The sequence below is a fragment of the Terrapene carolina genome, unplaced genomic scaffold (assembly GCF_002925995.2).
Source record: "Terrapene carolina triunguis isolate 2854851 unplaced genomic scaffold, T_m_triunguis-2.0 Scaffold31, whole genome shotgun sequence".
Taxonomy (NCBI): domain Eukaryota; kingdom Metazoa; phylum Chordata; order Testudines; family Emydidae; genus Terrapene; species Terrapene triunguis.
The window spans coordinates 9,501,334-9,528,398 of NW_020664382.1; the positions used below are offsets into that span (position 1 = coordinate 9,501,334).

At 40.2% G+C, this 27,065-nt stretch overlaps 1 protein-coding gene across 3 annotated transcripts in view; it reads left to right on the forward strand.

Annotated features, from left to right (window-relative positions):
• Positions 1–27,065, forward strand: part of LOC113406611 (T-lymphoma invasion and metastasis-inducing protein 1-like) — a 104,228-nt gene that overhangs the window by 16,203 nt on the left and 60,960 nt on the right. For all 3 annotated transcript variants that reach the window (XM_026652259.1, XM_026652266.1, XM_026652270.1), the window contains exons 3-9: positions 3,340–3,787; positions 8,130–8,302; positions 14,868–15,092; positions 16,233–16,418; positions 19,639–19,785; positions 22,167–22,241; positions 24,497–24,667. In XM_026652259.1, coding sequence (XP_026508044.1) covers positions 3,340–3,787; positions 8,130–8,302; positions 14,868–15,092; positions 16,233–16,418; positions 19,639–19,785; positions 22,167–22,241; positions 24,497–24,667 — 1,425 coding nt within the window. The remainder of the gene's footprint in view (positions 1–3,339; positions 3,788–8,129; positions 8,303–14,867; positions 15,093–16,232; positions 16,419–19,638; positions 19,786–22,166; positions 22,242–24,496; positions 24,668–27,065) is intronic.

The following is a 27,065-nucleotide window of genomic DNA, read 5'->3' on the forward strand; positions in this document are numbered from 1 at the left end:
GTAGGCTCCAAAAGCACATGCATTGTTCTCATCAGACACCTCCTACCTTTGGTAATGTGGTCAACACTTTGCTGGATCAGGCCCTAAGTGCCGTGGTGTTTTTTTTGTTGTTGGGGTTTTTGTTTTTTCTTTTTCAATTACAAAGAATCTAGTCTCATAGAATATCAGGATTGGAAGGGACCTCAGGAGGTCATCTAATCCAACCCCCTGCTCTAAGCAGGACCAATCCCCAGACAGATTTTTGCCCTAAATCCTTAAATGGCCCCCTCAAGGATTGAACTCACAACCCTGGGTTTAGCAGGCCAATGCTCAAACCTCTGAGCTATCCCTCCCCCACGAGCTGGAGACATGAATTCCAGAGAGAACATAAAATCCCTATACAGTGTATGTCGTAACCTGTCAATTCCAAATCTGTTCCCTGGTAATTCCTTTTACCCAGGAATGAAGTGTGCTTTTGTGCCTTAAGTGCTAACCTGTGATATTAGAATGCCTCCCTGGCCCTTCCTGTAACAGATCCAGAACTCTGATAGTCTTCCTTTAAGAGGACATTAGTGTCACCATAATCCTGGGTGTTAGGCTGGTGTTTGAGCAATTGTGAAAGAAATGTTGAGTATTCTTTAATAGAAGCATACAGGACTGTCCCTTAATCTGTGTAATCCACAGCAGTCACCACATTCTTGGCCAAAATTTTGAAACGTGGGTGCCTAAAGTTATATTATCTGTATTAGATGATCTGATCAGTTGGAGCCATGGGTGCTCACCACCTTTGAAAATCAAGCCAAAATGTTAGTTTGGTGCCTAACTTTAATCACCCAAATTTGACATTTTTTCTGTTATTCCTTAATCAAAACCCATGTGTCCTTCTCCACTTGATACAGTGGACAACACGTTCAATCTCTAATTCTCCCCCTCTTCCCCCCCCCCCCCCCCTCCCCCAAACTCCCTAACACCCCCCGGTGCCTTTCTGACTTTCTGCTGAACTCTTTAATTGAGACCCTATCAGTGTGCAGATTATAATGTTTCAAGGTGTCATTAGAAAATTTCATGTGACACTCTCAAACTGATTATAACCCTCTGATGGGAATCAGCAGACAGTACACTATAAGGCCCGAAGGCAAAAAACCTGTCTGATGAATGCTCTTAACCTTACTAACCTATAGACCATTTATACAGCAGACTGTTTAAGATACTCATCTCACTAAATGTGACATTCTAATTCCTAAAGGCGAACAGTACTGGATGAATATCAACTGGCAACAAGTTTTGATCTATTCTCCCTTTTATGTATTCGGATTCTAATCCCCCTGCAGGGCCAGAATCTCAAGGCTAGTCTACACTAAATACGCTACATCGGTGCAGCTGCACTATGTCTGGTGACGACGCTGTGTGCTGGCAGGAGAGAGCTCTCCTGTCGACATAATAAATCCATCTCCATGAGAGGTGGTAGCTATGTCGGCGGGAGAAGCGCTCCCACCAACATAGCGCTGTCCACACCGGCGCTTAGGTCGATGTAAGTTACGTCGCTCATGGGGGTAGTTTATTTATACTCCTGAGCAATGTAAGTTATACCAAAGTAAGTGGTAGTGTAAACCTCAGTTTTTTAGAAGATCTTGGGGTGTTGGTGAGGAGATATTGAGGACAGGGTAGAATCCTAAAATCATTGAGTTGTAAGGAAGCTTTTTGAACCATCTAGTCTATTCCATGGATCACTGCACGGTTATAATGATTGTTGTACAATACTTCTGAGTGTAGATAATGTAGTTATGCAGAGCTTCTCATCTTGTCAAGTGTTTTACAAACATCAGCTAACCGGTACAACATTCCTGAGAGGCATGTGGTATTATCCCCATTTACAGATGTGGGAACCAAGGCAGATCTTTTATGTGACTTGCTCAAGGACACACTATGAATCTGTGTCAGAGCTAGGATTAGAACGCCGGAGTTCCTGGGTTTCAGTTCTGTGCTTCGACCACTATGATTATGCCTCTTTTTCAGAGAATTCTCATGGTCTGGCAAACAGAATATCAAGCACAATTTTTATAAATGTTGCCAAGAGGACAAATCATATTTCCATTACTCCCCTGCATTGATGGGTCTGTTTTAGTGACACTTTATTTAAAAACAAACACATTATTCTGTATGTTTTAAATAAAAATTAGAGAAGCAATATATTTAGAATTAACTTTATACATACTACATAGCATGAATAAAAAGATTACTAGAAATCTAAATGTCTGTTAAATCATTACTTGAATCAAACAATTAACTACATTTTCCTAAAATTAGAATATGCTTAAAAACTCAAGTGATTTTTTTTAACTTGTGCTACACAATGGTCTATGTCAAATTAGAAATTAGTTACTTATAAGAGTTACACACTTCTCTTAAAAAAAAAAATCCAACCAAGTGCAAAAGGTATTCATTGTTCCTTTATTAAATCTCCTGATTTGTATCCTTTGTATCCTAGTCCACTGAGAGAGTTGGAATTGCATGGATGTGAAACTGGTGGAAATGCTGTGACTACCCCTCACACGTGTGGTGTCTGACACATATAGAATTTTAGGAACTTAGATTAAGAATTTGTATTTTCCCTGTACCTTTCTGCATTTTGAGATGATATGAGAAAATCAGTCTGTGACAGTCTGTTGTAAATGCGTGGTTTCTCAGCAGCACTGGCTCTGATGTTTCTCTAAGCATCCCCTTATTCTCTGTGTTGAAAGGAACTGGGGAGATTAATGGTTTCCAAAACAGGTGTATGGAACAGCACTAAATAAGATCCTGACCCTGAAAGTTGGTCTGTGCAGGAGGATCTCTGCACCTATATGGAGTCCCATTTAAGTTAGTGGAGCGCTGTGTGGATGAAGGGGTACAACAGTCCAGAGCAGCTTGCAGGATTGGGGTCTAAATCCTGCAATATACAATATCAGTGTTTTCCTCTCTGAGCCTTATGGGTGATGACTACTTCCCCAGACATTGTCATTGTTTTTGCTGTCACATGCTTTCCTTCCTGAAAACTTGTTATCACCATTAACTTAATCTAGGGTAAACAATTTAAGTTGTTTCCCCTCTCTCCCCCAACTTACTATGGTGGTGGGGCACATACTAAAACTGTATGGTCTTTCCTAAATTGTTGCCGGAAGCCCTGCTAGAATACCTATTCTTCCAGCCACTTGTCTTCACAGGGCAGATTTAAGGAAGCTCCAATGTCAAGCAAAGAAGGAATGTGAAGAAATTTGATACAATCAGGGAAACTTCAGGCTCTTTTAGCCTCTTCAGAATGCCAGGGTAGGATGGTATATCAGCTACCTTCATATGATGTTGTTTCCTTTTTTTAACCAGGATGTGAATGCAGGTGAAGGGAGTGAATTTGCTGACAGTGGAATCGAGGGCGCAACCACCGATACAGACCTCCTCTCCAGACGTTCAAATGCTACAAACTCTAGCTATTCTCCAACGGCTAGTCGAGCTTTCATTGGCAGCGACAGCGGCAGCAGCTCTACAGGAGATGGGGTCCGTCAGGGAGTGTATGAGAACTTCCGAAGGGAGCTGGAAATGAGCACCACCAACAGCGAGAACTTGGAAGAAGCTGGTTCAACCCTGAGTGATGAGCAAAGCAGTGGTACCTTGAGTTCTCCAGGGCAGTCTGACATCCTCCTTACAGCTGGCCAGGGCACTGTACGGAAAGCTGGGGCTCTTGCAGTGAAAAATTTTCTGGTGCACAAAAAGAATAAGAAAGTGGAGTCAGCTACACGCAGGAAATGGAAACACTATTGGGTTTCCTTAAAAGGTATATCAGATAGACTGTCATTAATAATTTAAATAGGTATCAAAGGGTCATCGAGGATGTAAATTAGCACAGAATTTGGCCTATAGCATCAAAATCGAGAGGCCTTGATCTGATTTAATTTTTAAATGTTTTTATCAACATGCAAAGTTCAGCTCTGATCCCTCAGTGAGCACCATTTGGGCATGCCTCTGTGCCCACATAGAGCTAACTGCAAAATTGGGGCCTTAAGGTATAATTCTTTGTGTTTTCTATCCAAAACAAGTACCTGAATGCTGCCTTTTTTTAAAAAAACTATTTATTTATTTATGTGGCATTAACAGGTTTACAGATCCTTGCCATGTAACTATTGGAATCAAAACAATAATCATTACAACAGTGAGCTTTTGTTTAAAGAGACATTATACAGGAATATAAACATCAGATCTATGTTTAACGGGGTGCTCCCATATTACAGAGTGAGCCTCATTACAACGCGTAAGCCATGTCGTTTCTAGTGATTTTATTAAATTGAGTGAAATCTCTGATTACACATTTAATAGACAAGGCACGTCTACCAAATGGTAATATGAATGCTTCTTTTATGCTTGTTTAAAAAAGAAATGATGAAACAAAAATCTATGCCAGTAGCACTCTTACCAAAGCCGCTGGAAAAAATTGCAAAATTAGTAGGGAAGTATCAGAGAATGTTCTTGATTTTCTTTGGGAATTTTTTTAATGGCCACTCACTCACAATTGCGGTATGTGCTTTTGTCAAAATTAATTTGCTGTGCTGCTTCTAAGGCAAAGTCTACACTATGCTTAAAATCATGCTAGCAACTATTGGATCTAACATGGCTTCCCTGACCAGCGTGCACATTTCTCTGAAAAGCATGTTTATAAAAGTGTTATAAATGAAATCCCTGTCTGCTGTGATCATGGAGTTGGTGCTAGAACTGTGCTAGTACCCACCGTGTGACAGCTGTCATTCAGTGGTAAGCTCTTTGGGGCAAGGACTGTGTCTTTGTGTATGTTTGTACAGTGCCTAGCACAATGGAGTGCCGATCCTGATTGAGGGTTCTGCATACTGTGAGAATATAAATAATTGTAGTACAATTTTAGCTCGTAGTATGGACAAGGCCTTGAATAGTATGAACAGCAGCAGCAGTGTGGCCTAGTGGATGGGGCACTGGACTGGGACTCAGAAGACTTTGGTTCTATTTCTGGTTCACACACCTGCTCTGTGACCTTTTTCTCCTGCTACCTTTTGTCTGTCCTGACCAGAATGTAAGCTCTTCGGGGCAGGGGCTCTCTCTCACTGTGTGTTTGTACAGCACCTAGTACTATGGGGTGGTGATCTCAGGTGGGGCCTCTAGGTACTACTATAATACAAATAAATAATAACAATAGTAAAGAAACAGGCACACTAGGTTAAAATTGGATCTGTAAGTAGCCTTCTGAGAATCTCTGCGCAATCATCTTAAACAGCGAAGTGGAGAAACCAAGCTCATATTTGGACTCAGTCATCCATTTCCCAGCTCTGTAAGAGTCTGTGTACACTACGAGTAGAATTGTCAGGGGACTGGTAACAACACAGCTCTATTTCATAATGTAGATAGGACTACCAAAGGTTTTTGCATGGCCAAGTCTTGTGTACAAAATGGAACCATGTTTTAACTAGGTCAAGGGGAAAACCATATTGTAACTAGGTTCCCTGACATAGTTTTGCTTTTTTATGTTGACTGGCCCTTAGAGATTAGCCATTGGAAAGGTACCTGCTGAGCTCCAGAGATGAAGAATAGGTTCTGACTCCACAACTCTTGCCAGGTGGCATGTACCAGTGTTTGTAGCAGCAATTTAAAAACAAATTGTGAGTGCCAGCCCTTCATTGCAATTGTTACAGAGGTTGGGGAAATAAAAGAAGAGAAATTCCACGGCTGAGGGAGCAGAGAGAACCCCTAATCTCCTTCTAGCTGAGGCAGTGTGACAGGAAAGGCTGGCTGTGAAGAATTGGTAAACAAAGAGCCATCTGGGAGGGGGGGAAAGGGGAAGGATGAGCATAAATGCAATGTTACTTTAAAGTGCCTTGTCTCAAGTCAAATGTTTGTGTCTTAGATTGCTGTGACTTAATAACGTCGCATTTAAACTAAGCTTTGAAGTTAACAGCTGCTAGTGTTTGGCTGCAAATAGTTTTCTCCAATGTTGGGTTAAAGGGGTAACCATGCATCAGTTTCCATTCTGACCACTATTTTCAACAGAAAAAGCTAGAGATTTCATTATTAAATTAAAATGTTTATATAATATTGAATAGTAGCAGAAATTGCAGAGATCCTAGAGTTACAGACGTAACTATATTTTGCCTGAAAATTGTAAAGATTTTTTGCATGAAGCCTCTAAGTTATAGTCTGTCTTCACCTAAAATGCACAGGGATTCCCCACCCCCACCCCCCCCATGTTGATAACACATTGATCAATAGCTAAAACATTGCAGGGGAACAAAGGTTTTTTTGTTTTTGTTCATTAATTTTTTTTTCAGTGGGGATAACTCAGTCCAATCTATTTTTTCACTTATTCATCGGGATTCAGTCATTAAAAAAACCTTGATCTCTACCTTCAAGGAAAGATAGTAACTAGTAGTTGCAAGACAGTTTAAGCAGGACAATGGTTTCCCTGAGGGCCTGTCTACTCTGTAAGGCTAACTGTGCCAGCTCACAGTAGTCTGGCATTCTGAGGGGAGTCCACCTTCTGACATATTGGGGTTTTTAATTTTTGTCACACTGATAGGGCAACATGGTTACAGAGCCGCCTTAAAGAATTGTGTTCACAGCTTCCATCTGTACCTGTATTTTCCCATCCACGGTACAGACAAAAAAAACCCAACAACCCCCCAACACCAACAATAAAAACCCAAACGATGTTAAATATGGACATCCCACGGCATGCCCTGGCACTGTGCACTATCGGGGCTGAGCGGGCAGGGTAGAGAGGCACCCTCGCTGGCAATCTCAGCAGTGAGGCCAAGAGTTGAATGGGCCCTGGCGAATGAAGTATCCTCTCACATCCTTTGGCTTGTGACATATTGCTTCTGTGAACAATCCACGTCTCCAAGGCTGTTCTCCAGCACCTTCACATTTGAGGGTGGAAGAAAACAGAGTATATTGATGGAATGATCTCTCATAGCAGCGGTCTAAGCGTATCCCTTAGTGTCACTGCAGTTAATGGGTAGCTATATTCACTAAATTCATTCTATCAGTATTGCGGGCTTTTGATGATTCGAGGAGTCAGGTCCTACCAATGTAGCGCGAGGCCTATCCAGATGCAAATTCCTGCTTCCACCATCTCTTTCCTTCAAAAAGGCTCATACACACCACCCTTGCTCATCAGCAGATTTGCATTGGTTCTTTCTGTGACTCCTGCCACTCTTTTTTCTCAAGCTGGCTGCTTGCTGGGTGGAGAGAGGAGACTGTTCCCGCTTAGGTTTCCTGGGACAGTGCTTGTCAGTTCACAGGCCACTGCTGTGCCTGACAGAAGCTCTTAATTGTCCTGAATGAAGGCAGAAATGAGGGCAGGTTCTGGAAAGAGAAAGAGGGCATACAATTAAATGGTTAATACAATGTTTTTAAAAAAAACCAAAAAAGGCGTGTGAGTTTGTACCAAAGGTGCGAACACTATTGCAATAAAGTATGGTTGGGAGCAAATATAGGTAGAAAGGCACTTTTAAGCATTTCGCCCATGTTTCCAAACGCAGAGGAGTACACTGTCAGTAGATGGTAAAGAGATTTACCTTTAAGACTGCCATCAGTGATACTGGGAACTGGGTGGTACATACTGAAAAACTTCCTTCAGATGTCTCTTACCAGACCAATAGATTTTAAGTAGTCTGTGGGCTGGTCTACACTAGGGGTGGGGGTGGGGGGTCGATGTAAGATATGCAACTTCAGCTACGGGAATAGCGTAGCTGAAGTCGACGTATCTTATTTCAACTTACCTCGGGTCCTCACGGCGCGGGATTGATGGCTGCGGCTCCCCTGTCGACTCCGCTACCGCCGCTCTCCCTGGTGGAGTTCCGGAATCGACGGGAGCGCGTTCAGGGATCGATATATCGTGTCTAGATGAGACGCGATATATCGATCCCCGATAGATTGATTACTACCCGCCGATTCGGCGGGTAGTCTGGACGTAACCTGTATGGAAGATCCATAAAAAGGCATTGCTATAGCTGCCCAAGTATATATTGATTTAATTTTCATTTTTGGAGGATTCAGAGGATTATGGCTACATTCTTCTGCAACAAAGCCTTGAATAGATGTGGTTTTATGGTATTTAAATATGCTGCTTGCTAATGCCTTTCTCGTGTTTTTCCTAGGATGTACATTATTCTTCTACGAGAGTGATGGCAGATCTGGAATAGACCACAACAGCATCCCAAAGCACGCTGTCTGGGTGGAAAACAGTATAGTGCAAGCAGTGCCCGAGCACCCAAAGAAAGACTTTGTTTTCTGCCTCAGTAATTCCCTTGGGGATGCATTTCTCTTTCAGGTTTGTTCTGTTCTTGAGTTATACAGAGTTGTTCTCTTTTTAACCTTTTTGTTCATCTTGCAGACCAGGGTGAAATTCTGACCCCATTGAAATCCATGGCAAAATTCCCATTGACTTCAGTGGGGTCAGGACTTTGCTCTAGGCGAGTAGAAAGGATGGAGTTCCTGCTCAGTAGCATTCATTCATTATGTAGAGAAAACAACCCTGAGGGGGCTTGACACCAAATTCAGTCCCAAGTACAGTACTAGTACAGTCCCAAGTCTACTATTTTATAACACGCTGTGCTCTCTGCTTGTGTAGATAGAAGTCAACTGGTAATGTTAGCAAGTGGTTTTGCAGCCCTATGAATGCCAGAACTTTAATACAACTTAGTGCTATGGTTATAACACGGTTTGCTCCCACCTCCACAGGCAAGACCAAACTACAGTATATACTGCCCCAGAAGGGCTAGCATCATAGCACTACCACATGTAGTTTGACTTCTATATTTGGGAGGACAGCTCCAGTCAGGCCAATGGGGCCATGCGCTTGCAGGGGAGGGGTAAGCAGCAAATTCTGCATCTGCCCCAGGCTTGCGTTTTGGGGGGGTGTTGCAACCCGCCAAACTATGCCCAGGGCTAAAACACAACCCCCGTCACAGTAGATATGCAATTGAAGATGGGACCTTACAGAAAGATCTGAGAAATGTACATGAGCATGAGTTGTGTGAATTAGCAGGAAATATTTGGAGGTCCACAGGTTCTTTTCATTACAGTTCACAGTGCGGAATCCCACACCACTCACAAGAGACTCCACTGAACATTTCACTTTCCTAGCTCAGTGCATACTATGGTTCTAAATGTCTTGCAGATTTTAGATATTAAAATCAGCTACTTTTCTGCTTTATTTACAATTTATAGTTTATTAGCAGCTTAAAGAAAACCTAAAACTATACAAAGGCCAGATGCTGATCTGATTTAAAAAATAGCTCTACCTTTCAACTGTCTTTGTTACTCTGATCGGTTTTTTGGGGTCCAATCCAGCATTCTTTCACACCAAAAACTCCTGTTACCTATGATCTGACATTCTTTTTTTTTACCAAATGGAATGATCAGCCTGCATTGAGCAGTCATTTCCCAGCTACACTCTTATCACTTTATAAGCCTAGCTTTTTGTTGCAGATTTTCTCAATCAGTGAATTTTGTTTTGTCTAGTGACAATTTGGGAATGTAAATCCTTGATCAAATGGAAAAAATGTCTGGATTTTACTATATTTTTATATTCCAGTCCACTCTTGCAGAATGATTCTCCCCAACATTTCTTAATAAACCTTTAAAAGCAAACCTCTCAAAAGTATGCCCAGCTTTTATAAACATGGGGCCCAATCCTCAATTGGTGTCAATTGTCATAGCTCTATTGACTTCAGTGTGGCAATGCTGTTGATGATCTTGTCCCATGATATTTATACACACAAAAGGCTAAATTCTACCCTCATTTACATTGCTGAAACCCCAGTATATTTTTCCGTAACTAATATTTGATTTTCTTCGTTGCTTCCTCCCCCACTCCCCAATGCCTTTCTCTTAGGAGGTGTTTTTTGTCATCTTGGTGTGCTTCCATCCAGGGGGCAAATACAGTAGCATGTGGCCTCAGCATGAATTAAATAAGCTGTGAAGCACCACCACCGTCAGATCTATTTACATGAGTATAAAATCTTTCATTTGCATTTCTTTTGGAAAACCTCCCTTCTTGTAAAATTAATGCCAGCAGAGGCTAAATACAGAAAAGGTCACATTCAATACATTTCTTTTGTGGCAACTCAAGGCCTTATTCGTTAACAGCTCTGTGTCATAATGTCATGACTAGATTTTTATGTAACTTTATGTGGGAAAGAGCAAAAGTGAACCTTTTCAAAGTAAATTATTGTTTTCTTGTGACTTATGAACCGCCCCCCCTTTTTGGGGGGGGTCTTCTACATAGTGGAACCCATGTAACTCTAAAGGAAGAGAATTAGAAGAAAATGCAGGGGTGGATTTGGGGAAAGGGAAGGGGAATCAGCCATAATTGTGGAAATAATTTGTAAGTGATTGTAGCCCCAGGGCTTAAACTTATGGACATAGAATTGCTGGAGCATGTACACTGCTGTTCAACAGTGTTTCTTAGCTACTAATAACACGCACACATAGATTCATACAATACAAAATGTTATACTAGTTAGTTTAAAAAAAAATACCAGGGAACAGTAGTAGATTATTTCTATCCAATGGAGACTGTAGACTTAGAGGAAATATAAAGCCACTGTTTAATATTATACCTTTTGTAACAACCTTTCTCACTGCATTGTGTCCAGAGACATCAGACATCTCCTACATTATAATTCCCTGTTCAGTCAGTTCCTATCATGCCTACACAAATCCATTACATGTGGATGTCACATGCATTTACCAGAAGTTCAGTGTATCTTGCAACACCACATACATTTGAGATACATGCAGCTTGTTTCCAAGGTTTTTCCTTTCCGCTGGAGGCAGAGCAATCCTCTTGGTCTGCGTGCTTAATAGCCTGTTCCATGTCCAAAAAAAGAGTTAAAGTGCTTAACAAAAAACAGTCGTCCCCCGCCCCCCCCCCCAAAACAAAACAAAACAAAAAACCCCAAACAAGAAGTGAATCTGATATGAAAATACTATTTTAAAAGAGAAATAAGACATTTTACAATTATTATTGCGCTGTAGATTACCATATATTTGATCACACAATAAAACAATCTGTCTTATTTTAATGATTTTTCCTCCATCATCTGTACAAAGAAGGGTTTTATACAATAAGGGCTAGCTGCTGCCATCCTAACTCTCAACTAGCAGTCTTTACTCCACAGACAGTTTGATTATTTCAGTAGCATTGCTCGCCAAGTTAGGCTCTACTCATCACCAGGATTGGTGGCAAATTCTAGTGAATTCCTCAGTGAATGAGAGTTGATTAGATTGCTGTGAGCTTGTTTAGATTTAACATGGAAATACAGTACAATTTCTATGGTATCAATAGAGGACAAAGAAAGAGATATAACGTTAATTCTGTCAATATGGACCTGATCCAGCTCCTGGGAACTCAGGAAACTAACCCTGTTCAGGAAAGTATGTAAGCATATGCTTAACCTTAAGCACACCTTTGAGTCCCATAGAAGTAAAAGGGGATTCTGCGTGTACTTAATTGCTTTCCTGAACTGGGCCTCCTTGGGAATCTTTTCATTGACATCGATGAAAATTGGATCAGGTCCTTAGCAAATAATGATAACCTCTGGTGGAGTAGGAAGAGGCAGTCTTCTTCCTCCTCGTTGCTAGTGACTGAAGAAAACAGATGGTGGTGGTGATATTTATGGATAAGTAGGCTTAATTAGAACAAGGTGGTCTGCTTTTCGCAGGTCCTTTAGCCACAAGACAAATACTCATGTGATTACTGTTAAAGGTTGACATGCAAAGGAAGTCTATTGAATCTCTTACAACATATAGTTGACTATAAAACTTTGTTTCACTATATGCTGTAAATTAGTGAGTGCTTAGTAAAGGGGTTAGGGCGATTTACTTTTTATTTTGTAAGGATGGGAAAGGAGTACTTGAAATATTTTCTTTAGCTGTAAAAAAAATCTCAAATCAGAATGCTGGACTTCCATGAAACTGCACCCCTGTCACGTATACTAGTCCAGCATTCCCCCCCACCTCCAACTACCCCCATACATGCACAGTTTGAGAGAGGCAAGTGCAAGGGATCAGCAGGGTGTGTATAGAAATTATGTGGAATAAGAAGAGTAGGCCTTTAACAATACAGATTGGATTCAAAGGTGGGTATAGTTAGTTTCATGTTCCTGAAGGTGAGTTTAACTTTCCAAAGTCTGGGAAATGCTGCAATCTTAGCTGCCGACATGAGAGGGGAAAACAAGGATTTTAAATAGCTCTCATCGCCATAATATCTGAGTGCTTCACATACAGTAATACATTTATCCCTGCAACACCTTGTGAGGTGGGGAAATATTATCTCCATTATTCACATGAGGAATTGAGACAAAGAGTGACAAAGGGCCTGATTCAAAGCCCAAGGAAATCAGAGGGAGCCTTTGGTTAGGCCTTAAGTAACTTCCCCAAGGTTATGCAGAAAATCCATAGCAGAACTGGGAACTGAACCCAATTCCCCTGAGTACCAGTCCAGTGCCTTAAGTCAAGATCATTCTTCTTCATGGCCTCTTTAGGTTGACATCCCTCCAGATATGTTTGCAGTGTTGTTGTAGCCATGTTCGTCCAAGGATATGAGAGAGACAAAGTGGATGAGGTAATATCTTTTGTTGGACCAACTTCTGTTGGTGGAAGGGACAGAGCCACCCAAATACCCTGGAAGAATTCAGGGGAGAAACACTCCCCCACCACACTAACCCCACACCCCTAGTTTTCCCTACCACCCCACATTGGAACCCATAGGGGGTATCATCAAGCAGTTACAACTCATACTTGTTGGGGACCAGATCCTGAAAGAAATATTTCCCGAACCCCCTCTTCTGGCCTTCAAACAAACCCAACCTCACTAAGCTCATCATGAGAAGCAAACTCCCCACAGAACAGGACATAACAATTCAAAGTGGCACCAGACCTGCCAGAACAACAGATGCAAAACCTGCAGACATCTCTCCACTGTTATGGCGATCAATATCCCCAACATACCTTTCAAGATCCTTGGCTACACATGCCTATCACAACATATGGTGTACCTCATGCAGTGCATCAAATGCTCCAACAACAACTATGTGAGTGAGACCAGACAATCACTATGCTCTTGAATGACAGAAAAATGACAGAAGACAAAAAACACTTTTCACAAAGCAATCATTTCATATCTGATCTCTCAATTATCATCCTCAAAGGAAATATGCACAACACCTTCAAAAGACAAGCCTGGGAACTTAAATTCTTAACTCTGCTGGACACTAAAAACCATGGGCTTAACAGAGACACTGGTTTCATGACTCATTACAACAATTTGTAACACACCCAACTCCCTACTAACCCTTAATTGCCCACTTCATTTTAAGTGGTCTCCTACAGCATGTGTGAACCCCTTGTGCTTAATGATCTGTCCAACCTCATATTTAGCTCACATGCTTTGGTTACTTTCTCCAGACCTGAAGCTCAAAAGCTTGTCCCTTCCACCAAGAGATGCTGGTTCAATAAAAAGATATTACCTCACCTACCTTGTCTCTCTCTTCCCTCTATGTTGGGGAAGATATATGGCAGTGGTTCTCAAACCTTTCTACTGGTGACCCCTTTCACATAGCAAGCCTCTGAGTGTGACCTCCCCCCCTTATAAATTAAAAACACTTTTTAATATATTTAACACCATTATAAATGCTGGATGCAAAGCAGGGCTTGGGGTTGAGGCTGACAGCTCACGATCCCCCATGTAATAACTTCACGACCCCCTGAGGGGTCCTGACCCCCAGTTTGAGAACCTCTGATATATGGTGACATGTTTTCCAGATTAGAATAGTAGCAAGTCCAATAAAACATGCATCTGATAAATAGAAAAGAAAATGGACCAGAAAATAATAAGCAAGAGGGGAAGTATGGGCATGTAAAATGGATCTCTCCAGCTTTTATTGTTTGTGTGAGAAACTTACATTTCTAATGATTTACCAGAATACTTCATAATAAAACCAACAGAAAACTGAAAAGAGAGAATGGTGAGAGGAAACGTGCTCATCTATTAATAAAAGAACAGTGGTACCATTTGACGTTTTATTTTCAGGTTGCTGGCATGTCTACTAAATATTCTGGTAAAAGATCAGGGGATGCTGTTAGCAGCAGTAAATATGGAAGAGCCTGATTCTCATTCATGCTCAGGCCCCTTATTATAAGAAGGGTGAATTGTTCAGTGGTTAAAGCACAGGATTGGTGTTATGGAGATCTTTTTAATATTGCCAGCTCCTTCATTACTCGCTCTTTGATATAGTATGATAACTACTATATGTCCTCATTCCCATCTGTAATTTACTGATAATAGTACTTACCTACTTCCCAGGGGTGTTTGTGAGGATTGAATCCATTAATGACTATAAAGGGCTTTGAGACCTTCATTTGGAAGCAGCTATACTTTGCTCTTGTATTAAGCTATAAGCTGATACTATGGCCACGTATTATTTCATTGATTTATTATTAATTGTTGCATGCCAACCATGTGCGCCACGCTGTGAGGACAGACGTTGTCTGCCTCAAGGAATTTGCAGTCTAAAAAATTTCATTTAATGCTACAAATTATTGTAGCATTGTGAAGGCCAAGGAAAGTCATTTTTAAGCACTTGCTAGCAAATATGCTACAGCTGCTAGGCATAGATATATGTTTAAATACTGAATGCAGGGTGCTGAGCTAAAAATGGCCTGTTTCATGTGCAGTATAGAATGACAGTTTTTTATTTCTTCTGTTATAAGTGGATTTAAGGCTTTGGTTCTTGAGATCAAGGGAAGAGGAATCTCCTGAGAATTGCATTTGTTAATCTCTAATCAATTTTAAGAGGATCCTGACTTTTTTTTCCTTTCCGTCTCTTCAGACCTCTAGCCAGACCGAACTAGAGAATTGGATCACTGCAGTCCATTCTGCTTGTGCAACTGCGGTAGCAAGACAACATCACAAAGAGGACACGGTCAAACTGTTGAAAACTGAAATAAAAAAGCTGGAACAGAAGATCGATATGGATGAGAAAATGAAGAAAATGGGTGAAATGCAGCTGTCCTCAGTAACGGACTCCAAGAAGAAGAAGACCATACTTGATCAGGTAATCTTTCTTGTATGTCTGAAACAGATTAATGTTAAATATCTGAGAGACTTATAAATGCTGCTGCTGTTAGAGGCTTAAATATTGAACACATTGATTCTTCTGTACTCAGCCTACCTAAATATGGAACTCAGAAACTGCCTCAATTCCCTGTTTTCTCTCATCCACTTTATAGCTAGCATTGCCATCATGACTCCTCTGTTGCTTGTACTTCCAACTTAAAGTGGACAACTTCGCTGCATTTGAGAAACAGAAATCCTAGAGCAGATGTCTCTCCTGCTGTCACAATGGCACCTTATTTTAGGAAACTAACATATGGACCCCGCTTCATTAGACAGCAGCACTCTTAACCCAGGCTGCCAAATGTGTTTGGAATTCTACCCATAGAAGGAGGGGGCTTCTTGGTCTTTAATGTGCTGAGTTAAGGAGATTTCCCACCCCGCAAAAACCTTTGAGGAGAGGGGGGAGGGGACGCTTATCTTGCTGTTCAAATGGTTCTTTTCAAAGGCTTTAAATCCACAACCAGAGGACAGATCAGTTTTTCTGTCCCTTTATCTTGCTGGTTTTTTAGCACTCTGAAAATATTTTGTACCAGCAATTTGAATTACTTAAATGAGTCCTCACATAGGCTGATTATAGGGCTCTTCCACTGATAAGATTAATTATCTCCAGTGTACCTCACTTCTTTTTCAAATATAACACCGCGCTTCATTGATTCTTAAACTACCACGGATGATGATGAAGAGCCAGGACTCTGTCTGTGGAATCTTGTTGGGTTTTTTGGTCTTCTCATATCTCTATTGTCCTTGATGTATAAAATCTGCCTCTTAGGAGCTATTCAGAAGAGAATCCTGGTAAACAAAGAAAATGAAAAATGGAATTTTAATATTGTTAATTAGCACTGAATCAAAGTAGCAGTTGCCTTGGGAGAAGATTTCTACGATGAACATAAAAATATTTGTTATTCATCCAATTAAAAAACTTTGAATCATTTTTGTTTCTTTTCCCTCCTTTGAAATGCAATCAATGTTGATAGAAAATTTAATTAATGTGATTTTCTAGTAGTATTTTTTTTAAAAGATATTTACTACTGTGTTCTTTTTCTCTTCCGTACCACTCCCCAATCCACACTTTTTACAGATCTTTGTTTGGGAACAGAACCTTGAACAGTTCCAAATGGACCTATTTCGGTATCGTTGTTATTTAGCTAGCCTCCAAGGAGGGGAGCTGCCAAACCCAAAAAGGCTACTTGCTTTCGCAAGTCGTCCAACTAAAGTTGCAATGGGCCGTCTTGGAATCTTTTCAGTATCTTCTTTTCATGCACTGGTGAGTTTCAACTGAAGTCAGAGGTCAGCACTGCTAAACTATAAATCGCTTGGTGGTTTCACAGAGAGATTAAATCAACAAAAGCTGTCATTGATGTCTGGGGGTAAATTCTTACTTCAACATGCAGGGATTTCTGCATTTTGGGATGGGTACATGTCTTTGATCTAATTTAAAAAATTGATACTCTGAAGTGATTGTCTTGAAGGAGATTTGGTATCAAGTTTGTTCTTTTTAACCTTAGGAGAACTACACCTTTTATACATGTATAATATTCATGCCAGATATACTTTATACATATCGTCATTATAAACACACTGCTGACTGTTACCAAAACCATAACGGGGCCCAAGAACTTCCTTACAGACATGGTGGTACTGCAGGTGTTAAAGATGACCCAGATCCAAAATCCCTGTTCCAAACTTTGAGACAGTCTGGATCCAAACTTTGCAGCTGGTCCCCATCTCTCCAGTGGGCTGAACCAAAAGCCTGGATGTGACCAATTTTGAAATTTGAGAAGATTTAGCTCTGGCTGTGAACTTTGCAGCTTGGGCCCCTCTCCAATGCCTGTGAACTCATAGGGCCTGATCTAAACCCCAGTGAAGTCAATAGGAGTCTTTAAATTGACTTCAGTATGTGTTGGATCATACCCAGTATGGCAAGACCAACTTTCCCACAGAGTGAATAAGATTATTGGCCCATCTAGTCCAGTATCCTGTCTCCAGTAGCGATCAGCACCTGATGCTCCAGCAGAAAGTGTAAAACCTCTCCTGTACTCTTTCCCATTTGGCAAACAAGCCTTCAGCTGTGTTAAAATGGTTTAAATTTAAATACCATAACAATACAGCTCTTTAAAACACATAAAATTTACCGCACACTGTTGCTTTTTGTTATGAATTTAAATGGCATGCCTGTAGTTTAGGCTTGGGTTCCTGGAGCTTTACAGAAATAGCTGAGCTCTGCTGTTGTCTTGTAGATGTCAGCTGTACCCTTCAATTGTGAATACAGAGCTGTAATTCAGTCAGAGGCGGTTTTATTCTTTTATATAAAAAGATTAGCATCATCATCCTGATAATTGCTGGTGAATTTATATTTTTAAAGAAGCGGGTCTTCATTTACATTTGTGCTCATTTTCTTCTGCCTCTAGCTTTTCGGTGATGAATTTTATTGCATTGCATGGAATTTAGCTAAATCTGCCTTCTCATGTTGCTTTCTCTGTAGCCCCAAATTTTGAATATGTTGTCTTGGAAAAGAAAAGTTCTTCCCTTAATAATGCATCAATGGTACAGTTACATTGCTGTGATTCAAATATAGAGTTGAATTGTATAAGATATGAGGCACCCTGAACTCACATTGAGGGTACTGAGTTATTATGGTGATGAGCATAGTATAACAAACTAGACTGACAGCACACTCATCCTCTCTTAGGAGAGCTTGTGTAAATTAGCATAGGGCTATTGACTTCAGTAGTGTTATAGAAATGGTCTAAGTAGACAGGTTCAGAAGTCATGGTTAGGTTGGTTGTTCTGTACTGTGTTAGACAGAGGGCTTGTTAGGTCTTTCAGATACAAGACAGATACCATAGATAAACTAAGTAAATATTCACAAGGTTTGCCTTTATGAAGCTAGAAACCTGCAATGGCAGTTCAACTTCTGTTTTTCCCTTACTTGTCCACTTTCCAAATGACAAACATGATTACTCTCAGTATATATGTTCTCTGGATGCCCAACCCAGTATTCTGTTATGCCAGTTCTCATACTGTATTCATGCTTACAGTACCAAAACCAGTCTCTCAGCGTCTTATCACAAAGCTGCCTAGGTTTCTTTGTTCTACCCATGACTGCGTGCCAAATGACAGATATTGTTAGTTTCGTGTGTGGGACTCTCTTAAAAGTAGGTTTCAGGAAATTCACCTCCAGGGTTGCAAGGCGGGTGTGTCCTTTTCACTTTTTTCCCCAAGTCATACTTGCCATACTTCTTACCACTCCTTCTTTCACAAAAGAAGTGCTTGGGTGTCCTGCATATTGGAAGGAACACCCAAGAAGCTTGTGAAGAAGCTTTGCTTCTGACTGATGATCCATTTTTTCCCAGGAGGGATTCCCCGGTTGGGAAACCTTCCCAATTACCATGTCATGTAAAGGCAAATAGGTTTTAGCTAAATAGATTGTTATGGGTCATTGTTTTCAAATATCCAGGCAATCGACACTTATCTAACTTGAAACTTCATTTCAGCTCCCACAGGATTGTGCTGAGTTGCTCTTGCACAACTGCAGTGTCCCAGATTACATCATTCTGTATAATCACAGGTACCACTGGAGCCCCACCGGAGTATGGGGCTGCATTTTAGGGGATTAGGTAGGGTGGGTTATTTTGTTATATAGCACAGATTTCATGGGGAAATACTATATCTAATGTAACAATCCGTACTCTCTCTCTATAGATAGATAGATAGATAGATAGATAAAATCTGCAAAACTGTGCTATAGAATAATAAACTGTCACTTCCTGAGCCTCTAGAGCTGTATTCCATGGGGAACTGTGATGTCACCGAATGATGCATTCTGGGGCATTACAGCAGATCAAAAGCTTCCTGAGAGGGAGGCAGAAATGAAGAAGTGGTGGGGAAAGAATTGTGCCCTGAAGGCCTCTCTTATTCTGGCTATTGGAGGAATTCAGGACAGAAAAATATACTTAGTTCTTCATCTTCCCTTTTCTTGTTTTTAAACACATTATTCACCTTTAAGGAAATACTTGTATTTAAATGCCTGACATTTGGCCTGCTAGAAATCATGAATCTGTTTAGGTGAGCACAGTCCATTTTACATGCAGGAATAAAGACACAGACGAAGCTCTTCAAAGGTGACTAGTGATTTTGGGTACCTCCCTTTTTGGGTGCCAATCCTGAAACATTATAAAGGGGCCTGATTTTCAGAAAGTGCTGAGCACTTGCTCTTTGCAAACCAGGACTCTTTAAAATAACTCAAACTGGGCACCCAAAACCATTAGATACTGTCTTTTTGTGTATGTAACGTTGGAAGGAATGAGTTATGTTACAGTGGGAGGCAAATAGCTGATCTGGAGTCATCAACATTCCTGTTGCGAATACACATTGGTTGCTCCAGTATTTACCATTTGCCCACTAGACTTCACTGTCAAAGCCTATAAGCAATGGTATACTGGGATGCTGCAGCCTTTAATTTTAAAATCTTACGGCACTGGCAGGTGGCAGCTCGCACTGGGGAGGCCGGAGTAAGAAGAAGAACACAGGCCATGTCCAGATCCGCCAGCAAACGGAGAAGCAGGTTTTCTTCTCTTTGGGGACTGGATACTACCTCAAAGAAAAAACAAGGGAGGCCAAGCATTAACCAGGTAGGTAGATAGAACATTAAGCTTCATTGTTATTTCAAGGCTTATTTTATTACCATGCAGAAGACACTTTGAAAAATAACCCCAGCTCAGGGAAAGAAGTGTTGGTTACGCAGAGCACTTTTAATGTGCATTGCATACACAGCCTTAATCTCTCCTGTTTAATCCTTCATGGTTGTGTAGTCATCACACTTAATATTCTCTTCAAAATGAGTCATTGTAATTGCAGATAACTATATAACAGCTCATGTTTAAATGGTCCCGAGTGAGGTTTGAGGCTCATACCTTTTTTGAGATGAATGGGTTGTGTTTCTATTGATGCTGTCCTTTGTCTGGAGACTGTTTTCTGCAAGTTTAGGTTAATGAGGCAGCAGCAGAACATCTGTTTACAGCTGCATTTTTGTAATAGGAAAAAAATAGGAAATTAATTTTTCTTTAAATGAAAGCTTAGAATTTCTAAAATGTTGCGGGTAAGTTTGGAGAGAGCCCTGTAATGGACAATTCTCTGTATTTAGGAGGAACAATCCATGCTTCTTTTGAACAAAATCTTTCGTTTTCATGCTGTCCCTCCCAAAATCTTCCACAGACAAATGTATTTCAGTGGATTAAGCAGGTGTTTCCCTGCCTTACTCTCCAAACATCCCTAATTATAGCTTTCAGATATTGGTAGTTATGCCTCATCTAATTGCAGGAATCACAGGGTTTTCTTTTTCTTCTGTTCTCTTTTTTTGGGAAGTGGGCAGGGCAGGATTTGTTTTGGGTTTTAGGCCTGTGATTTCCTCCTGTCCCTGTTGTTAAGACAGTGGTGTGGGTGGGGGAGTATTTATTGCTGAGGAATATGCCATATAATGTGTTGTTAATGAGACATTAAAAATCCACCTCATGCATGTTCTCATCAACTCTTACCTTTGTCTATCTCTCTAGTCAGTTCAGCCCAATGATTACAAAGGGGGCAGAATTTCACTAGAGAACTAGCTGATGCCTGATGAGCATTTTCAGAAGTTACATTTCTATTGTGTGTAACATGCTTGCTTTTAAAAAAAAATTCCCCAAACCAAGCAACGTCTCTAGTGCTCAGCAAGGATTCTGTCCATGCCAAGTTTCAGATGTCAGATATTTGTGCCATAGATTGCCAAATCCCACTCCCACTTTTTTTTTCCCCCCAACAGAGAGAGGTGTATGTCCCCCCCGCTCTTCCACAACCCTAAATTGGCTGAGGAATTTTGCTCCAATTAAAAACATTAGATCTGGACAGAGACCAAGCTTTAAAGAAAATTCAGAAAGTGAATGTTTTGGAAGGTTACCAGTATGTCTAACTCTGTGGGGGTTAGGTACCTAAATACCTTTCAGGATCTGGGCCTATATGTTCTCTGTAAATTTAGGCCCCATTCCTGCTGATATTTACTCATATGCTTAATGTTAAGCATGCTAGTAGTCCTATTGACTGTTAAGTTAAGGGTTTGCAAAATGGGGGCTTTAGATTGTAAGCTCTGTTGAGCAGTGTCCATATCTCTTTCACATCCTGCGTAGTTCCTGGCCCATCTTAGACACTACATAAATAATAATTAATAACACAATTATAAATAAGTGAATACATGGAGTTATAGAAACTGTTTTCCAATCTTAATTCTAGCAGGCTCCTTGTAGTGCCTGATGTAATGAAATCAAAGCTGTGTGTCTTCCCTTCACCAAGATGATAAATGCTTACGCCCTATGCCCAAAGCTGTAGTGGACTGTTAGTTTTTGCAGGTGTGCCAGTCTGGATCCATTCCAAGTCGGTTACTGCCTGATCCTGCAAATACTTCTTCTCTACTTGTATTCTTGCTCCTGCACTGTCCCATTGTCTTAGTGTCCTTACCTCGTGCTGGATCATTGACTGTTACTTCACTAGCACGAAGTCATGTTGCGCCCAGACTGTTGTGGTTGGATGAGTGTTTACAAAATAAACAAATAAACTTGCTTATAAGAAAAATTACACAGCACTCTTCATCTAGAGATCTCAAAGCGCTTAGTGAAAGTGGGTAAGTGTTATTATCCTCATTTTCCAGATGGGGAAACTGAAGCACAGAGAGGATAAAAATTGTCCAGGTTCACACAGCAAGTCACCAACAGGACTGGAAGTAGAGTTCAGGCCTCCAGTCTCCCAACCTGGTGCCCCATCCACTAGGATATTCCTGCCTCCCTCTGTCTTTTTAGGAATCTGATCTTTTTCTTTTATATTTTTTGCGGTTATCATTGAAATAGATTTTGTCCGTTTAACTTACATGCTTGATGTCAGAGATTTTTTTTTCTTAAGACCCTGTAATGTGTCCTATTTAGAGTCTGTTTCCAGATTTGAGAGCATTATTGAATTATGTTATAAAATAGCACTTTTTGCTCTGCAGGTCTTTGGTGAAGGAGTTGATTCCGTGAAGAAGTCTTTAGAAGGAATCTTTGATGATACAGTACCAGATGGCAAGGTAAGAAAACCCTGGGCTTTACAAAGGAGTTCCATTAATTTATTTGCCTGCTTGAAAATAAAGCACATTCTTGCAGTGCTAGTAAGATGAGGTAGAATGTTGATAGGGAGGCAGATCCTATGACAGCAATTTTGCCTGTAGTAGTTTCTACCAGGCATGGAGGGGCAAGATGCTGGGCCTGCACCCTCTGTAGACTGACATCTTGCCATGAATGGGATGGAGTCATTGCAGTCAGAGCGACAGGGATCCACTAGACAATCCATTCTGTGGCTAGAGTTGCAGAACCCGTAAGGACTATGAACCTTAGGAGGATTCCTAACCTACCAGTTTTAGCATATAACTAATTATAGTAGGCATTAATATTGTTTATAATAATGTCGTCATTTGTCATGTGCTAAGTTTTTACTTCAGCAGATGGAGGTGATGATGCAACAGTGTATGTTAATATACAATAAACAGGCCTTGATAATGTTAATTGTAATTGGCAAAGGATTTATGTGAACCTACTGCTAATTTAGGATTATTGCAATTGGAAAGTACAGTATTCTCCACATTTAGCTTTAATACTATATGCTCCTCCATAAGGCTTTTAGCTTTCCGAAAACAACCACAATCCCCTTCCCAAGCACCCAGAGGAAAGTCAGCTATAAAACACTGTTAAGCCAGTGCTAAGGAGCACATTTTTAATGTAGTGAGTAGGGATTTAGCTGTGTGACTCCATTTGCAGCTAACAGGAATTGTGCAGCTCTCTCACTTGCTCAAAAATGTACCCCCGAGGGTCCAACTTCAACCTACAAAAGAGAGACAATTCAAAATGAATGCTGGGATATGCTATCCTGTAATACCTAGAAACCTTAGCACGGTCAGCTGTTTTCTTTGTGCTTGGTTAGGTAACTGGGAGATATGATGCATTGGAGCCTTAATTTTTAACATCAGTCCTTTTTTTTATATTATGCCCCCCACATTGCTAATACCCATAGGTATCGCTCCATTTAACTCCATAGGAATTTTGCATTGACTTCAGTGGGGTCAGGATTTTACCCAAAGTGTTTGTGGTTTGACCCTTATTACTTCACACTTGTACTTGTGTAGCACCTTTCATCTGGGGACTTCAAAGTGCTTTACACTCATTGCTGAATGTAACTCACAATTCCCCTATAGAGTGGATATGTTATCCACATTTTACATATGGAGAAACTGAGGCTACAGTAGAGTTAAATGAATTGAGCAGTGTCCTGCAGAAAGTCTGTGGTGGAGACAGGAACAGCACCCAAATTTTTGGATTTTCTATCCAGTGTATTAACCATAGATCAGCCTTTCTCACTTGTTATATTCCATATCTCCTGGTCTATTTGTATCTGTCTGTCCCAAGAAATGGAAACTACGTGGGTATTTTAATTAGTGCTGTGTGATCACAGATACAATTTAAAAAGAAAGTTTTGGAAGGAATATGAAGCCCTCATGCATCAGGGCGGAAGCCAACCTGTAACTACTGGGGGTTAGGAGGAAACTTTCCCTGGAGGCAAGTTATCTCAGAACTGCCTGCTGCAGTTTCTTCCTCTGAAGCAGCTAGTGCTGGCCACTGTTGGAGACAGGATACTGGACTAGATGACCACTGGTATAATTCTGTATGGGAATTCCTGTGTTCCTACCACCTACGTATTGAACTTTGCTATAGTGAAACTCCATTTATATTGTTATTGTGATGTACAATAAAAGCCCAAAATTCTTCCAGTCCAAATTGCAATATACAAACTGCAATTCCATTGCTACTTGAGCATCCACTAAGGGCTGGTCTACACTAGAAAAGTTATACTGGTATAATTATGTTGATTATGGGTGTGGGTTTTTTTAACCGATATAGTTATACTAATATTAGCCCTAGCACAGACACAGTTATACCTGTATAAAGGTGCCTTACACCACAATAGCTTATTCTTCTTCCCAAACTAGAGTAAGCTATACCGGTATAAGCACATTTATACCAGTAAAATTGTCTCCACACTGGGGGGAGTGAGGAGGTAGGGGGGTGGAATTACCATTTTAATCTGTACCAGTATAATTAAAGCAGCAAAACTTTCTAATATAGACAAGCTCTTAGTCTAGGTTTGTGAATAAAATATCTTCACTCTAACCGGGTTCCCCAGTAGGGTGTATGTATAGTACAGCATACTGACTTCCTTACACTTGGTATTGAAGAAGAGATGGATGATATTTTACCATCAATGTTTTAATTAATGGATTTTTCTATTCAGAGGGAAAAAGAAGTGGCACTGACCAGCACCCATCAGCATAATCCTGATTGTGATATTTGGGTTCATGAGTATTTTACGCCATCTTGGTTCTGCCTGCCAAATAACCAGCCTGCTTTGACAGTAATCCATCCAGGTGACACCACAAGAGATGTTTTGGAAATGATTTGTAAGGTAAAGGTGCACTTTGAAATGAACATTTCAGTGAAAGTTTTTCATTTCCAATTTTTAGGCATTTCATGAACAAATCTGCTATACGGTGTTTAACAGACCAGTTGGACTTGAGGTGTAAAATCACAATAACTCTGAGTTGTTTAGTAAAATTACACCACATTGAATAGGAAACAAAATTCTTAAATTTAGTGTTTAGCTTTTTTAAAGAAACGTCTGTGTTTTTGTTAGTTGTCTTTTTCTCTTAAAATACTGCAGTGAATCTATAAACTGCCTTCACATGACATCCCCACCAAGCCCTTTACAATCCTTTCCAAGATGACACAACTGCATGTAATTCACCTCCTCCCCCAACGATGTCTCTATTCCCTTCCCCTGAGAAGCCACCCAAAAGAACTTCCTGCTGCTGAAAACCCGCATGATAGGGGATGCTGCCTTCTTCGTTCCCATTACCAACCCCACCTGCTTCCCCCTGACAGAGCTAGCTCCTGCCAAACTCTCATGTTACCTACCTCTCCCATACAAGTGTGATGACATCACCCATTTCCCAAATTGCTAAGTAGCTCCCAGTTTTCAGGTGTCATCCATCTGCCAAATAAGGAGTGTTCTGAGAGCTAAAGCCAGAACTTCAAAAAGAATATGAAGTCACTGGAATAAAAAAAAAAAAGTTATCTGTGTTTATTCATGTTGCAAAGTCAGTTTCATTCAGTGTGAGGAAGGGGAGGAGAGAAGGAAACTACATCCATATACTGGAAACACACATTTACTTTTCAAAATAAATAATTCAGATAAAAAATTGGGTAAGCTTGGCTATTAAAAGCTTCCAAAGCTTTAAACTTCCAAATCTCAGGAAATGAAGTTTATAGCTTTGGTGAATCTAACCCATACTCTCAGTGCTAGTGCCCAAATAAAGCATTCTACTAACCAGCTAACTTGCAAACTAAAACTAACTTGCAGAAACTTAAATGCTGTTCTGTTCTGGGGCTTCTTTTTACTTAAAACATCAAGTTCTATTAACAATTTAACTTTGGGGAGTTTTAAAGCTATGTTGAGTATGCTTCTAAAGAGCTGGAAGGTGCAAAGAAAGGCATTTGTTTTGGGTAATTATACACTGTACTCAGCTCACTGCCAGGTGCACTTCTAAAGACTGCTGCAGCTTCTGAAAGCTCCTCATTGTAGTCAGGGAGAGATGACATTTTTAGGAGAGAGACATAATAGGGAAGTTGGGTGATACACTATTAGTAATGATTTATTTTTAGGGCTGATATTTTCCTTCTGGATAAGAGTGATTAACTCAGTGGGTCAGATCCTCAGCTGGTGTAAATTGGTGGAGCTCCACTGACTTCAGTTTACACCAACTAAGGATCTGATCCGTGTTGCATTTTTGTGGTTTGGGGTTTATTTAGAGCTAATATCTGTTTCCTTCCTTTCCATAATAGTTGTCAGTCTGGAAAATACTGATGGATGCATTCTTTTCTATAACATTTAATAATCAATCTCTTTCTTCTGTCTCTTGCATTCAGCTCTTTCTTTTTCCTTTTACTATCTGATCCACATCATTTCACATCAGTTTGCCATCTGCCATCTGAGAAACAGTCAAGTTCTGGTATAGTAAACATTTCAAGATCTACATTTCATTTAAACCTCTTCATGTTGTAGATGTAGTTAAGACTATCCATGTCATTAAACTGATCTTAAATATTCTATCCGATAATTCAAAATGCAGTAGAATATTTGCAGAATAATGCATTCTTCTTGCTAATGCTGCTGTTTGTTTGTAATCATCGCGTTTTAGGGTTTTTAAAAATATTTTTAGTATTTGGGCTTATTTTTAAGATGGTTTGGTTTTCTCTAAGATTTAACAAGTAATGTCATTTGGAAGCCAAGAAAAAAACATCAGTTTATGTGTGTGTATTTAAGTATTTCATACTAACACGTATCTATGTAAATTTATATATAAGTATAGATAGATATTTGTATAGTGACTGTATGTTTCCAAAAGGTGGGGACTTGTATCTCCTGAAGTGAATGAAGTGCCATTCTGTAAGCCCAATGTATCTGCCAAGGCTAATACATTTTCTAAGAAATGCCATCTGGATCAAAATATATGATCAAGATTATCAATCAATATCAATAATCTCTTCTATTTCTTCTGCAAATTATCAAAATCAGGGACCAACAATTTTGTCCTGTTTTCTGTCCTCAAAATCAATTAGGAGGAGAAATTTAAATTGACACTGCTCCAAGACAATATTCTGCTAGTGGATTTTTTTCATGGTTTCAATACTGCATTCAAAATCTCTCCATTTGCCTCAGTCCTAGTCTTTGAGATGGTGAGCAAAAAGGTTATGCTTCTAATCAAACATCTCCAAAATGACCTGCATGAAGATAGATACACTTA